Below are 14,223 nucleotides of genomic sequence, written 5' to 3'. Positions count from 1 at the left end.
ATTATCTATTCCCATATTGTAGCCTATATCACCTGAACAGGTTTATTTAGAATGTCTTTCATTATTTCAACCATAAACTGCAGCATAATAAGCTCCTTTTTAAACACACAATAAAAACATCATTTACTTTTCTTCAGACTTGATTTTTTTTCAAGTTTTTTTCACATATGATTCAATGATAAAAGGATGGGAGCCAAAAATGCTCTGATGAAGACCTGCATGCAGATCACAGACCCCTTGACCAGACAAAACCCAAAACAGTTAGATACACTTATATGTAGCATATCAGCACAACTCTGTATAATTTTACCTTTGCCTTGGGCTTTATGTCTGCGGATTCTTGGAGATATATAACCAACAGAGCACTTTTTTGGTACTTGTCCAGCTTTTCTATTGGGCGCAATTTCAGAAGATGTAATGTTACCAGTTGGTAAACATGACCTTTGAGCATCAGGAAGTGAATGTCTGTTGATAATGTCTGAAGATGGTGACCATAAATGAGCATCACATTTGGGTGTAGCCTGATATGAATCCTTGAATGAAGTGGGATGTGGAATGGAGTGCCCCAACAGTCGGCCCTCATTTGTTTCCCTAGATGGCAATGCTGCAGTAGTCTTCCTGGAATTTTTAGATTCCTGATTTTGCCTGCAGTAGGCTGGACTTTTCAAACTACTGTCAAGTTTATGGTTCATTGTGGCTTCTACCTTATTCTTTTTAGAAGTTTCTGTCTCCTGCAAACTGAATCCGAAATTCAGAGGGTTTTGCAAAGCTTCTATGTAAGATTCGCGATAGCGGCATTTAATCTGCTTGCGTTCTAGATCACTGTTTGTCCTTCTATTTAAGCATGGTGTGCAAGGTTCTGTGGCAAACCTTATTGACCCTCCACATGCCCACGTGCCATTCATTGGAACTACCGAAGATTCTCTGTTCTTGTATGAAGGCTGCACTGTCTTCTGATCAGTACATTTTTCATTAGAAAACATCAGTAAATCCACATAATCCCCTTCAACATTTTCACTGGAAATCTCACACAAGTTTGAGACCTTTCCCAATTTCACAGGCTGGTGGTGCAGGCATTTTGCATCCTCTATTTGAATCAAGTCAGGTGATATATTTTTATCATCTTTAATATGAGAGTCTGGCTCGGGAGCATTAAACAACCTATCCATTTCCATATCTGTCTGCAATGTCATCGTCGCGGAATCATAATCATTCTCTGTTTCCTCTGCAGAACAAGTGTTGAGTCCAGATGCTGGTGTCACTTTGACTTTTGTCACAAATTCCGGGTTTACTATTTCAGTCCAAAGCACTTTCACAACTCCGTTCTCTGTGGCTAACAGGCAAGTGTGCAATGGGGTGCCAGAGCGTTCACTGTTTATCATTCCCAACCATTCTACTGTAAAAATACTGGTGTAGGATACTTCTGGTACAAGCTTCTCCTCCACACTGCAAAGGTCTTTGCCTAAGCATTTCAGCACAATTCGAGCAGACTGCCTTCCAACAGGTAGAATCTGTAGATAAAAATCACCAGGACGCAGGAGAAAGATGTTGAATGATGCCAATTGTATCACTACCTTCTCGTGCAGACACAGTGGCCAGCCTTCATGACGGAATAGGAGGCTTGAATATCTGGCCTGAGGGAGAAGAACATGCAAGCTACATTAATAGGAAATGTACTAGAGCAAAACACTTATAAAGAGCTTGTCAGTGAACTGCTTAATCAGATTTACCTTAAATTGGAGGTAAATACCTGCCTGTTTGCAGTTCAAACAGAGATTACTATTTACATGGGAGTCACCCAGTTTCCACCATATTTGACCCCAACCCACAGTGTTCATAAATATCAAAAGGGTTCTAATTACATCGACATGGCCTGAATGGGAAAGCTGTTGCAGCAGGTTTTTGAGTGATCTTATTCATTTTCAACTCAGTGATGCATGTGAATAGTCATGAGAACATGAGAACTTTATGTTTTTGTGTGCTAATTTGTAAAGAGTTTACTTTCAAGGCATACAGGTTCTTGGGGAAATAATCGCTTTTGTAATTAGTCATGCAAGGCTCAAAAGTAGAACAGAGAAAATAAAGCAGAATATCAACTCACTTGGAGGTTCAGGCAATTTCCCTATTTATGTAACCAACAGGTTTCTGAGAGTATGTTGCTATAAATGACTAATGAAAATAAAATGTTAACGCATGACTTTTGATCACTGAATGAGGGGATTATTAAACCTTAGTGTAATTGTCCTTTCTATACTGTTTCTTCATTTTAATTTCAACTACATTTGTGCCACAGAACCACTTAATTACTAAACAATCTTTTCTTTATAATATGTGGACACTGCTTGCAAGGTCAGCACTTATTGCACATCCCTCGCTGCCCTTGCATTAAATAACTTGCTAGGACCATTTCTGAGGGCAGTTATGAGTCAAAGAGTCATATAGCACAGAAACAGAACCTTCGGTCCAACCCCCCAAGGTTTCCTAAACTGAACTTTTGCCTGTGAGTATGGAGTTACGTGGAGATTCAGTGCAGGGGTGATGGCAGATATTCTTCCCTAAAGGGGAGACTTCAGTGGATCAGATGAGACTGGTTTTACATTTTAGGTTTATTAACTGGATTCAAATTCCATTAGCTACCATGGCTGGATTTCAACCTGTGCCCCTTCCTTTCCCTCAAAGCATTAGCCTCTGGATTACTGGTCTGGAGAATTTCCACCTTACCACTGTCTCTTCATAATTAGACAGTAAAATGTATTTGCATTTAAAATCATTCTTAAGTAAGATTACTCCTCCGATGATAACACTTTCAACTGAATTGATTTTTTTTTCTATGCCCAAACTAAAAATGGTACAAAAAGGTAAGGCTAGAGTTTCCATTAGATTTGATTTGATTACTTACAGTGTGGAAACAGGCCATTCGGCCCAACAAGTCCACACCGACCCACCGAAGTGCAACCCACCCATACCCCTAACCGAACACTACGGGCAATTTAGAATGGCCAATTCACCTGAACTGCACATCTTTGGACTGTGGGAGGAAACCAGAGGAAACCCACGCAGACACGGGGAGAACGTGCAAACTCCACACAGTCAGTCGCCTGAGCTGGGAATTGAACCCAGGTCCCTGGCGCTGTGAGGCAGCAGTGCTAACCACTGTGCCACCGGGCCGCGTCACTTTGCGTCACGCATTAGTTTGCGTCACTTTACCAATGCATTTCACCAGAAATCAGCGAAACTGTCAACTGAGGAGTTTTAGGTTAAGTTTACAATCGGTGCAAATTGAATTATGCACTCTCCAATAAAAGCGAAGTATTGTGAATGCAAGCGATCTGTAAAAGAAACAGAAAGTGCTGGAGAAACTCAACAGGTATCAACAGAAGAGAGAGAAATAAAAGTAATGCTTTGACTCTGATATCATTACATGCTGCACAATCTCTTTACTCTCATTTAAATATTTCATTGGAAGTTAATACCAAACATAAAACCAGCCAAGCTCCTACCTCAAGAAAGCGCGCTTCCATCACTCACAACCATTTGCTTTTTTTTATATTCCACCCCGGGGGTGTGGACTTCACTGGCTGGACCAGCATATATTGCCATTGAGAAGATCATGATGAGCTGCCTTCTTGAGTTGTTGTCGTCCAGTTGGCGTAAAAACGCTGTTAAGAGAGAGTTCTAGGATTTGCCCCAGCAACACCATGATATATTTCCAAGTCTGAGTGGCATGGAAGAAAACTTGCAAATCATGTTGTCCCTCATGTAAAAACCTATGTATTTTTTCCAGAAGGTTGTCAGTGCCCAACTAGTGCCTTCAGCTGTTCAAGGATATTACAGGGAGTGAATCAAATTGACTGATTTGGAGGAGGCCGAGATAAATCATCTACCAGGCACTTCTGGCTGAAGGTGGTTGCAAATGTCTCAGTCTTATCTTTTTGCACTGATGTGCTAGGCTCCCCTCTTATTAAGGATGGGAATATTTGAATTATTTTGGGACTTGAGATACAACTGATTGACTCTTAACTGCCTGCTGAAAAGGACCTGGCAAGCCAATCACATTATTGTGGATCTGGAGTCACGTGTAGGCCAGTCTGAGTCAAGACAACAGATTTCCTTCCCTGAAATACATCAGTGAACCAGATGGGGCTTTGTAACAATCATTATTAGTTATATGGTCATTGGTAGACTTTTTTAAACATATTACTTAGAAATTCCACCACTTTTCATGGCAGGAATGTGAGACCTGGTTCCCAGGGCATTATCCATATCTCTGAATGGAAATAATGCTACACTATCTTCCCAAGTCTTCAAATTAAACTCTTAATTTTTTAGCATTCATAGACCCGAATAAAAAGATTTTAAAAGTTCTTAGATATTTTTAAGAAAATGTTATAAAACCAACACTCTGCACATTGAAACTGATAAATGAGTCAGTAGGGTCTGTTCAAGTCATTTTCAGTAAACTTGTTACACTTAATAAAAATGCATACATTGTGATAAATCCATTTTATGGTATTAAATTGCACAAGGTCCTACTCTTAAATACTCCAAAGGAACAATAAATAATTATATTTTCTGATGTTTCCAAATCGCAATGGCTCATCTAAGGTTTAAGATTTGTGATTATGCAAATAAGGTTGAGCAGAAATTTGAACCATAAATAAGAACTAAAAGTGCTGGAAAACTTAGCAGGTTAAGCAGCGGTTGTGAAGAGGGTGCTGCCTGGTGTTCACCAGTTCTGTTTTGTTCTTGTTTCAGATTTCTCAGTGCTTTGCTGATGGAACTTGAAGCATAACTTCACTTCTAGAGGCAGCAATGTAACTTCAATGCAAATAGAACTCAGTTTACTGACTGTGTCCAAAGGCAGAAACTTACTCCCTTATCTTGCCTGTATGGAAACTTGCCATATGAAAATTACCTGCATAATTAGGCCTGACACTGACTCACTTAAAACATCAAAGACTTCAAAGTCAAGTTGCAAAGGAAAGTGCACAACTCCCTGATTTGCTGCTGTGATAACTGTTCTGATTTTCAGAAGGATGTAACAGCTCATCAAAAATATAATACATTCCTGCTTGGGATACAAATTATTTTCTAGACTTTTGCTACTGATCAAGGGAGGACTATGTACAAGAGGTAGCAGACCTCCTAAATTCAGAAAAACACCACATCATTGTTAAGTATTTAATTTATATATTCAATTGTTTTCTATTTAGATACCTAATAATGTTATCAGTTTTAAAAAATCCTAAATATTAACATTTTAAAATGATCCTTAAACCCATGATGCTCTCTGTGTCTGCGCTCACATAAGTGAACATAAGTTTAATCTCTGCTGGAGGTTAAGATGTGACAGCAACATTTTCAAGTGGAGTTAGAAAATGTCAGTGACATGATAAAAGAAAATAAGAGAGTGAGCAGAATAAGCGAACAAGTAATCCCATACATAACCTTTTTGGTCTACTACAATGAACTGTCTGCCCATTATATATGGTGATGAGGGAAGACGTTCTTCTGCATAGACAAACACAGAAATCTTTATGTATTGGATTGAGAAGGAACCTAGAAGATTCCCATGAAATAAGAGTAGACATTGTATCAATCCTGGACACCCTGGAAGCAATGATTTTCTCAGAGTTGTTTCATTCTTGACCTGAACGTTATTTGCCTGGTCTCTTAAAGAAACCTTTGTTTGAAAGCAGTTGCCATTGCCTGATACTCGGGGATCCTGAAGACTCTGGGAATTCTTTCAAGATGCTAGCAGTGATACTAGTGAGCCCACAGAGGAACCGGAATAGTCCTCATATGACCCATCAGAAGGATGTAACAGCTCATCAAAAATATAGTACATTCCTGCTTGGGATACAATATGGCTATTGAGGGAATGCAGCACAGGTTCATGAGGTCAATTCCTGGAATGGCGGGACTACCTTATATTGAAAGACTGGAGCGACTGGGATTGTATACCCTTGAGTTTAGAAGACTGAGAGGGGATCTGATTGAGACATATAAGATTATTAAAGAATTGGACACTCTGGAGGCAGGAAACATGTTTCCGCTGATGGGTGAGTGCCGAAACAGAGGACACAGCTTAAAAATACGGGGTAGACCATTTAGGACAGAGATGAGGAGAAACTTCTTCACCCAGAGAATGATGGCTGTGTGGGATGCTCTTCCCCAGAGGGCAGTGGAGGCCCAGTCTCTGGATTTAAGAAAGAGTTGGATAGAGCTCTCAAGGATAGTAGAATCAAGGGTTATGGAGGTAAGGCAGGAATAGGATACTGATTAAGGATGTTCAGCCATGATCATATTGAATGGTGGTGCAGACTCGAAGGGCAGAAAGGCCTACTCCTGCACCTATTGTCTATTGTCTATTATCACAGGGATCCATAGAGGAGTAACCAAAGAAGGAGTCAAGTTGGACGCAACGGAAGGCCACTGCCCTGGGCTTGACATGTATACTCAATCAGGAAATATAAAAATGCCAGATTCATCAGCCGTACTGACAAGGTAGAGCAAAACATCACCTCATTACAATGCAAAGCCATCCATGCTTTCAAAACCAATCACAACATTGTCATCAAACTAGCACATAAAGGAGAAGCCATCATCATTCAGAATAGAACAGATTATTGCAAGGAAGTATACCAACAACTGAACAACCAGGAACACCACAGGCAACTACCAGCTGATCCAACCAAAGAGCACACCTGTGAACTAAACACATTGAACAGGACTTTGGATCCAGTCCTTCAGAGTTACCTACATGCCCTCATCCCACGTACACTTCGCATAGGTGATTTCTACTGCCTTCTGAAGATATACAAAGCCAACACTCCAAGACGGACATCCCATCATATCAGGCAATGGGACCCTGTGTAAGAACCTCTCTGGCTATGTCAAAGGCATCTTGAAACCCATTGTACAGGGGATCCCCAGCTTCTGTCGCGACACTACGGATTTCCTACAGAAACTCTGTGCACATGGACCAGTCAAACTGGGAACATTCCTCGTCACAATGGACATTTCAGCACTCTACACCAGCATCCCCCACATCGCGGCAACAGCCTCAGTACTTAACACCAACAACTGCCAATTTCTGAGCACCATCCTACAACTCATTTGCTTTATCCTCGATCACAACATGTTCACATTTGACAACCAGTTCTTCATCCAGACACACAGAACAGCCATGGGGATCAGATTTGCACCCCAACATGCCAACATTTTCATGCACATGTTCAAACAAGACTTCTTCTGTATGAAGGACATCCAACCAATTCTATACGCCAGGTATATTGATGACATTTTCTTCCTGTGGATCCATGGAGAGGAGTCACTGAAACAACTACGCAATGATATCAATGAGTTTCATCCCACCATCAAACTCACTATGGACTACTCTCTACTATCTGTCTCATTCTTGGACACATGCCTCTCCATCAAGGATAGGCACCTCAGCACCACACTCTACCACAAACCCACAGATAACATCATGATGCTGCACTTCTCCAGCTTCAGCCCGAAACATATTAAAACGGCCATCCCCTATGGACAAGCCCTCCGTATACACAGGATCTGTTCAGATGAGAAGGAATGTGACAGGAAACTGGAAGTACTCAAGGATGCCCTCATAAGAATGGGGTACAATGCTCAACTCATCGACCACCAGTTCCGATGTGCCACAGCAAGTAACCGTAATGACCTCCTCAGGAGTCAGACACGAGCTGTAACTGACAAGGGACCCTTCGTTGTCCAGGACTTCTCAGGAGCCGAAAAACTACCCCATGTTCTTTGCAGCCAGCAACACATTATCAATGAGGATGAGCACCTCGCCAAGATCTTCCCCACACCTCCACTTCTCACCTATAAACAACCACCAAACCTCAGACAGATATTATTCATAGCAAACTGCCCGGCTTTCAGGACAATACCAGTCAACCTTGTCACAGTCAACGCTGCAAGACATGTCAGATATGTCGACACAGATAGCACCATTACATGTGTGGAAACCTCCCACCATGTATGTAGCCGGTACTCATGTGACTCAGCCAGTGTTGTCCATCTCATATGCTGCAGGCAAGGATGCCCTGAGGCATGGTGCATTGGCGAGACCAAGCAGAGGCAATGGCAACATAGCACAACAATCAACAGACAGGAGTGTTCCCTCCCAGTCGGCGAACACTTCAGCTGTCCGGGACACTCGACCTTGGACCTTCACATAACCATCCTCCAAGGAGGACTTTGGGACAGGCAATAATGCAAAGTGGCCAAACAGAGGCTAATAGCCAAGTTCAGTACCCATGGGGATGGCCTCAGCCCGGACCTTGGCTTCATGTCACACTACAGGTGACCCCATTGCACAAACACACACACACACACACACACACACACACACACACACACACACACACACACACACACACACACACACACACACACACATCTCTCTCTCTCCCCTATGGACCCTCTCTTGCACAAGCTCTCTTTCATACGCTAACACATATACTCCCACAATCTCACACACACACGTACCTGCACCCTCTCACAGACTTATACACCTTTACACACAGACACAGACACATACATAACCCTCCACCTCCCCCGCACCCCCAAAACATGCACACATATACATATAAGACTGTGGAGTGCATTTGTACTTGCAGAATTACATTTTATTTTGCTCAAAAACTGCATGAAGCCATGTAAGATTCTGTAAATCAGTTTTTTAGATTAGAATCAGTCTGAACATTGTGGCACAGACAGCCTCACAGGGCAGCTCTGACCTTCAATGCATTATCTGGGCCAACATGATACCTATTCTTAAAGTTCACTTTAACTTTTTTAAAGTTCTGCGATCTACATATGAAAAAACTGAAACCAATGTGGTCATTTGAAAAGATGAAAGACTTAACAAACAATTTAGGTCTTTTTCAATATATAATTTCAGTTACATCACATGTAAACCTTTGCTATAAATTCTGTGTCTTACAATCTTATTCTCTGCAGCACTCAGAAAGCTAGTGCTTCCAAATAAACCTGTTGGACTACAACCTGGTATGGTGTGATTTTTAACTTTGTACACCCCAGTCCAACACTGGCACCTCCAAATCTTGTCAGAGTATAATGGTAAACAGTCTAAAGAATTTAAGTGCCAGCAGCTAGATCAAGATTACAGAGATAAAAGTTGGGCATCTTGTGTTCCGCTCTGTAATGAGATATGAAGAGAAACCCAAAACACCTAAGTAAGAAGGAATCTTCTTTGTCCAACAACAAAGTGTTAATGTGGGTGAGGTATGTATCAAGATTGTTACCTTTGGCTTTACAGCACAGAGACAAGTAATACGGTCAATGCCGAGAGTTATACTCCACATTAAACTCCTCCCATTCAATTTCATTTAAGCCTAACCTGTTGTTCCTTTTTCCTCAATCTGTCTTCCTCTTCCAGACATGCTTCGCGCCTCATGTATAGTGGCTCAGTGGTTAGCACTGCTGCTTCACAGCACCAAGGACCCAGGTTCAGTTTCAGCCTCGGGTGACTATCTGTGAGAAGTTTGCACTTTCTCCCTGTGTCTGAATGGATTTCCTTCGGGTGCTCTGGTTTCCTCCCACAGTCCAAAGATGTGCAGGTTAGGGAATTAGCCATTCTAAATTGCCCATAGTGTTCGGGGATATTTAGGTGAGGTGCATTAGTCAAGGGAAATATAGAGTAATAAGGGAATGGGTCTGGGTGGGATACTCTTTGGAGGGTCTGTTTCCATACTGTAGGGATTCTATGGTACTTGAGAAAGGGTTCCATGTTCTGAGTGCACTTTTGTTATAATTGCAAGAAGACCAGTTGGAAGATCAAATCTGAGATGACATACTGTGAAATACGAAGAGAAAGGATATGAATGTAAGTTAGGCAATAGCCAGACGACCACAGGAATTAACAGAGGGAAGACATAATAGTGAAGCTTTGTGGCATTTGTGGTCAGTTTGTTTATGATAGTTGCCTGACTAAAATAAACCTCCTCGGAGCTCATTAAAAAAAAATTCTAGACAGTTTCAAGAGAGGGATTTCCATAAATAATACAGTTCTGAAACTGTTTAAACATTGCTCTCATAAAATTGTTCACTTAACTCATCTGTTGCCTTTCCTATTACTAAACAGGTCACATATGGTAACAAGTTAATGCATCATATCCAATTATCAATCTTTTGCTGTCAAAATAATGAGAGAGACTTTACACCGACCTGACAGTAATTCCAGCATAACTGGGAGTTGTGCATGGAGACCCTGCTTGTGCATAGCTTTTTCCCGAAACATTGATTTTCCTGCTCCTCAGATGTTGCCTGACCTGCTGTGCTTTTCCAGCACCGCTCTAATCTAAGGTGGAGAAGACCATTGACCTTCTACCTGCAGTGTTGGGCATTCCTCCAGATGGTTGAGACGGCACTGATCTGGGTGGTAACCTTCAACCAGGTGGAATTGGTTTGGTGTGATGGCCTCCATTGCCAGTCCTGCAGGACAGGGAAGTCCCATGTTGGCACCACCCGGTCCAGAAGGATCTTTAGAACCCTACCCCAAATCAAGATGCCAATGTCCTCATCTACTACATTGAGGGCAAATGTTGGAAACCATGCAGGGCAGCACCAGACTGACAGTGCTTGATGCTGTGGATGCAAGGGTTGGTGAATTCTGGGATATCCAGAGAGTGACGAGAGGAAGTATAGGTGATAATTCATGAAGTGAGTTTGGCAAGATACAGAGAGAGAACTCCCTGGGTCTTGCAAAGACAAACTCTCCAAAAATCTCAACGCAACTCGGAATTAGCCAAAAAGACATATAATTCAGCCTTGTATCTCTGCCACCTCAAAAGACCTCCTAGTTTACATCAGACTTACCCATTGACAGCAGCTTTTAGTAAGCTGATACATAATAACTTAGCCTCATATGGCTTAATATCAAATGTTATTTGATGATGGACCTTGAGACACTTCATTCCACTGAAAGAGAGTATATATGCAAGTTGTTATTGGAACTGAAAGCCAAATTTTCATTTTGTGGCCTGCATTCCCAAAGAGTTGAGATCTGAGATCAAGGCTTGAGATTCTGGACCATGCTGTCTAAATAGAATGTTCAAGAAATGCAGAGTAGGTTCATCAGCATTTGAATAGTAAAAAAGCAAAAGCAAACATTACAAATGGAGCCTTCACCAGAAAACTGAAGGTTTGAGGTGGGTCTGTGCCAATGTGGGCTCCTGGCACAGTTCAACAGGCTTCAGTGCTTAATGCACTGAACAGATGCGTGATTGAGTAGCATTAGAATGCAAATGGAATGCTGGTTTGCTCTTGAACACAGTGTAAAGTGTCGGTAATCAATACGATTTAGGCAAACACGAATTCAACTGTTAACAAGCTGGAAAATATTCCCTTCCGTAGGGAAAGAGGCAGAGCTAATATTCAGTTGATAGGAATTGCTGCAAAGACTGTAAGAATCATTTTATAGCTCTGCTTTACAGTTCTGCAGCTTTTAAGAATTTGGCAACATTCCTAAACACAGTAGTTAATTAATGGTCTCCAAAAAGAAGGCCCCTTTCCAATATACACAACAAATAAACTTTCACCTTCTTAAACTGAGGGTAGATTTGGGTTAGCTTTCACAGTAAACTCTCACATTTCTGTGGTGCATCAGTAGAGAAACAAATGAATCATATGGATATTACACAGTATTATCCCCCTTTTGGGCAATGGAAATGTCGAAATGCAGTTCCAAGGAGCCAGCTGTGTTCCTCATCAACAATGTCTGCATTCAGCATTCTGCTGGTCATGGGCCAGGACGCAAGTGCTTTTCTAACACACCCGCCTCTCATTCATAAAGAAACAGGGTGGATGGTAAAGGTGATAATAAATCTGTAGGTCAGTCACTTTGGAGCTGAACACCTATCTCCCTCCTCTGATCAATGTTAAGCATTACAATAGTAAAATTAGTTTAGGTTAATCTCAATCAAGCCAGACATCTGCAACGTGAAAGAAAATCTAATTCCAAGTGAAATGCTAATTTGACAAGCATGCTGAGGAAGAGACCACAATGCAGAATTTGTAAGGAAAGTAAGCAGCAGAGTAATGCAATGAAGATTGTTTACAGGCAGTGGAAGCACTTTCTTAGAACAACATCTGAATGCATTTTCCTCACATTTAACAGAGGGCTGAGCAGTTAGTACCATCTCACAGGATTGAAACTGAAAAAAGATTCTGTTGCAGTCCCCTGCCACTTCAGTATGCAAAGCAAGAGTTAAAGCAACATTGTTAACCATGCACATTTCACTGCATTATGGGTGATGGTCACATTGCCTCATTTGAGTTTGCATACTCCTACAACCCAACCTTCACCTTGCACGAGTATACAACAAACTATCCAGAGAGTTTGCCAAGTAAACTTCTGCTCCAGGATCCTAAATACCCCACAGTGAAATACCTCCCGTTAAATTTGCATTGACTTTAACAATATGCAGATTGCAATTTCAATGGAGGATTTAGCTTACTTATAGTGTCATATCATATTTTACCAGTATTGATATCTTTCATGATTCTTTATGTGCAAAATTGAGCCCCATTTACATTAATAAAAGATGCAAAAAGTATCAAATATCTTGAAATGGATTGTATTGTCAGCAGAAATTTCACTCAGTGAATTCTTTCAGCTTTTAATAATAAATCTGTCAGTTTGTTTGAAAGGAATGTTCTGGCAAAAGACATGCCAAGACTCATTTGGAGTACAAAAAAAACCTTATGATCTGGAGCCATTTCTTTATTCAAGAACAAAAGTGAACTGGGTAAAATCTAAAGTGTAACCTTCAGACACAATAATTGCTTCGACTTCAGCAATTAATCAGACACTGGGCCAAAAAGGAAAGATTGAGTTAACTTAGCTTTTTCCTAAATGCATTAACTATACAATCTGGTAATCAAATATTCCAAATAAGGCTTTAGATTCCTTGAAGTGAAGCCTGGTGAGTGTCATTACTAAACTGTTTGTATGTACTCATCCAGGTAACACTGTTAGTAAAAATTTCAGATGACCAAAGTAGAAAATAAACAATATTAGTTGAAAAATTAAGCTTTGTTATTAAGTTAGGCTGTCTTTAGTCACTCAAGACTGTATCTTGAGCCTGCATGCCATCAGAAGGAGATAGCAAGTCATTAGCCTGCTGTGTAGAAGGCTCTGTCAATGGCAGGAGACTTGGAAAATTCAAACATATTTCTAACCATTTGGCTACTTATGCTCTTGACAAGAAAGGGAGCACATTGAGGAAAATCATGGGGCACTGTTGATATTCCTTTCCCACGTGATGTATATGGGATTGAAAGGGTTAACACTGAGGAGTGTCATAAGCCGTGCAATGATTTCATGTTGATTTATGGGCAAAACAGCTCAAGATGTCAAAGGAGGGAGACCTAACATCTGGTTGTTTTCAAATTCTCTATCACAATATCTATCAGAGCAATGTAACCTTGCCTAGTTGCCAGTATACAATAAACTATATCTTGTTAACTCGGTGAGGTTTTTCTAGTTAGATCAGGAAGTGGGTTTCTTCCACCATACTAGAATAAGCAGTTTCCTACAATTAAAAAAGCTAGTAGCTACAAACCTTCAATTATAAGCAGCAATCCACACAGCGCAGGAGTTTGGCCTACCTAAAAAATTACTATGTTCCAAAACAATGCTGCCACTTAGAACTGTTCCCAGCCTGCACTGTGCGAAGGCATACAGTTTGCTCTGGGGCCTGTCTTCATGCCTAACTACCACCCAGAGAGACCCAAAGTCCACAAGTCTTGTTTGGGTGAACTGGTGGTGCCTTTTGCACCTCACCAAGACACAAGATGTAGAATTTTAAGCCCGTTTCCTTTTACTTAAATGAAAACAATTGAAGTTATCCTTCTTTCAAGCAGTGTAACAATGTCAGTTTGTTCATTTATTGGATTGCAACTTAATAACTCCTTTCTCTTTATGCGTTTGTAGGATATGGGCTTTGTTGGTAAAGCCAGCATTTATCGCCCATTGTCTTTGCCAGGAGTAAAGAGTCAATCGTATTGCTGTGTATCTGGAATCATGTAGACCAATCAATATAAGGATAATGGATTTTCTTCCCAAAAGGTTATTAGTGAATGGGATTGATTTTTACAACAATCAAGGTATTTTCATGATCACCCTATTATCATTTCAATTTAAATTTAGTTGCC

General features: G+C 40.9%; 1 protein-coding gene across 3 annotated transcripts in view; it reads right to left on the bottom strand.

Annotated features, from left to right (window-relative positions):
• LOC132822896 (pleckstrin homology domain-containing family G member 4B-like) overlaps positions 1–14,223 on the bottom strand; it is a 180,499-nt gene that overhangs the window by 89,038 nt on the left and 77,238 nt on the right. For all 3 annotated transcript variants that reach the window (XM_060836289.1, XM_060836290.1, XM_060836291.1), the window contains exon 3: positions 311–1,634. In XM_060836289.1, coding sequence (XP_060692272.1) covers positions 311–1,634 — 1,324 coding nt within the window. The remainder of the gene's footprint in view (positions 1–310; positions 1,635–14,223) is intronic.

This window comes from Hemiscyllium ocellatum, chromosome 15 (assembly GCF_020745735.1).
Source record: "Hemiscyllium ocellatum isolate sHemOce1 chromosome 15, sHemOce1.pat.X.cur, whole genome shotgun sequence".
Classification (NCBI taxonomy): domain Eukaryota; kingdom Metazoa; phylum Chordata; class Chondrichthyes; order Orectolobiformes; family Hemiscylliidae; genus Hemiscyllium; species Hemiscyllium ocellatum.
Note: the sequence above shows the minus strand (reverse complement) of the source record. Positions and strands in the feature narration are given on the sequence as shown.